This window comes from Nyctibius grandis, chromosome 1 (assembly GCF_013368605.1).
Source record: "Nyctibius grandis isolate bNycGra1 chromosome 1, bNycGra1.pri, whole genome shotgun sequence".
Lineage (NCBI taxonomy): Eukaryota > Metazoa > Chordata > Aves > Nyctibiiformes > Nyctibiidae > Nyctibius > Nyctibius grandis.
Genome location: NC_090658.1, coordinates 18,216,057 through 18,218,340, shown reverse-complemented (window position 1 = coordinate 18,218,340; position 2,284 = coordinate 18,216,057). Strand labels below are relative to the sequence as shown.

Below are 2,284 nucleotides of genomic sequence, written 5' to 3'. Positions count from 1 at the left end.
TACCAATCCCTTGATTTCCCGAGCATATAATCATGTGCATAATCAGCTGTGGAGCCTTTTACACTGCTACATATTTTTTACTATATAATGAGCTGCGTGTGTGTGAGTGGCACAAAAAATAGACGAATATTGCTATTGCACTTACTGCAATGTATGAGCTGATCTGGTTAGACACGAAATGCAGACAGAAATCCGCCTCACCTCTCAAGCTAATTTTAGTCTCTCCCTCTTTTCTCTCTAGCTGCTTGTGTATAAAATCACTCACAGCCTAACAGCGTTCACAGAATCACAGAATCAACCAGGTTGGAAGAGACCTCAGGGATCATCGAGTCCAACCGTTGCCCTTACAACGGTTGCCTTTACAACCATTGCCCTTACAGCTGTTGCCCTTAGCTTTCTGGTAAACTGTGCCACGTGCAGAGCGGGATGTACTTACTAACCATCTGCTTGCATGGCATGGGTTAACTGAGCCTGTGGGATTGTGCTTACCTAAACAAAACCACTGCAGTGAGGGGAAAAACAATGAATGGGTGGAGATGATCAGCCCATGCATTTCAGCTAGTGCAGTCCAGGCAGCAATGACAGCCTGAAGGTTGCAGCAGCATCGGGATCTGCATTCCAAGTGCACAGATCTTACAGTCTGGAGTGATTTTACGTGGAGCTGCTCTTTATTTGCTGAGCCATGGCCAGTAACCAGGCCAGCCTGCAGGATGATCAGAGCAGGCACTGCAAGTTCTTATCCTATATGTTCTACCAGGCTGTGAGAGATCACAAGCCTGTGTGGATGCTGGAAGACATGAGAACTATGGAGTATTTTTACTGGGAGGAAAATGCCAGCTTAAGAACCTACTCACCTTCAGAAGCCCTTCTCTATGCAGTGGTGCATAACCACCTGCCTTATGCTCAGTATCTGCTGTCTCATTTTCCAGAGGAGGCTCTCAAGGTGCCTGGGGAACACTTCTGCTATTGCCCATCCTCTGCGCCTCACTTGGCCATGGCGGTCACGTATGACAGGAGAGATATCTTGGGGCTGATCATCAAAATTGCACACAAGCTTCCCAGCTTGAACTCCTACATCAATAGGACTGGCTGCTTTCATCTGGAAGATGGGAAAACCCCCCTGCACCTTGCCTGCGAACTGCTGAGGTCAGAGATGGTCCTCATCCTCCTCGGGAATGGTGCTTCTCCCAGGATAGAGGACAGTAAAGGGCTTACCCCGCTGGACGTCATCCTGGAGCAGATGTGGGACTCCAAAGTCAACGTGGCATCAAAGAAGCTCTGCCTCGACTACGTCTTGCTCTTCATGCCCAACCCACAGTTTAAGATGCGGAAAGTTCTGCAGGAGCATCCGGACCACTGGACAGCTTTGCTGGGGGAAGACAAATTCAACAGCCTGGTGGGGAACACACCTGCTTCTTTATATCTGCAAGCTATGCAAACTATTCTCCAGACTCTTCCCCCCTCCCACTTCCCTAAAAGCATCCAGGAACTACCTATACCTCAGGCACTAAAGCCTTTACCATCCTATGGCAAAAAGCTACCGACAAAAAATGTGGTAAATATTTTTCCTTGACTTTATTTGCTGGGTCTTGGATTTTCAAAGACCACTTAGGGGAGCTGGTCATCCACCACCCTCTGCATTTTAGTGTGATTTTCATACTTAACCTATTAGGCTATGCTGGAACATCCAGTATTTTGTGACAAGATTTTAAATGTCTTTTCTAATTGATCGCAGGCACGGCACTTTTAAAGGCAACAGCCTTCCTTGTTTTCTGTTTTGTTGTGCATGTGAAGGGTTAACTGTAGTGGAGACTGTGTTATGTTTGGTTTCTTAGCTGTCAGCTGGTATCAGCACATCTGAATTCCCAATATGATAACTGTATCCTGTGTAACGTACCTGGGTAAAAAGGAACTACAAGCTCAGTGGGATTTTCAAATGGTGTAACTATGGGACTGTGTTCTGCTAGAGCTGGGAGAAATACCATCCTGTACCAACAGGATTCAAACGTCAGGTTTCCTTTCTAACAATGATCCAGCATCATCTAGTAATAACCAAAAAGTCCATGGCTGATGTTGCAGGGACATAGAGGCAGCCCTGCAGGGTACCTGATTTTACTGAGTTAATTCACAGCAGGTCATAGCGTGGAGGGCGCGAGTTCAGAGAGGGGCGGGGAGTGTATATTCCTGTGGGGGGGATAGAGACCAGCAGAACTGCTAACAGAAAGCATCCTGCCTCACCTGGCAGTGAGGGGGTTAAAGGCAATCCCAGCCCTGATGCCTCTAC

The 2,284-nt window shown here is 47.3% G+C and overlaps 1 protein-coding gene across 1 annotated transcript; it reads left to right on the top strand.

Moving 5' to 3' along the window:
• Positions 1-682: 682 nt before the first annotated feature.
• Positions 683-1,573, top strand: LOC137671513 (ankyrin repeat domain-containing protein 9-like). The gene has a single exon (XM_068415111.1). The coding sequence runs from the start codon at positions 683-685 to the stop codon at positions 1,571-1,573; it is 891 nt and encodes a 296-aa protein (XP_068271212.1).
• Positions 1,574-2,284: the final 711 nt, after the last annotated feature.

Excerpts from the sequence above, each read along its gene's own strand:
- LOC137671513 (XM_068415111.1), top strand. The coding sequence starts at position 683 with ATGGCCAGTAACCAGGCCAGCCTGCAGGATGATCAGAGCAGGCACTGC.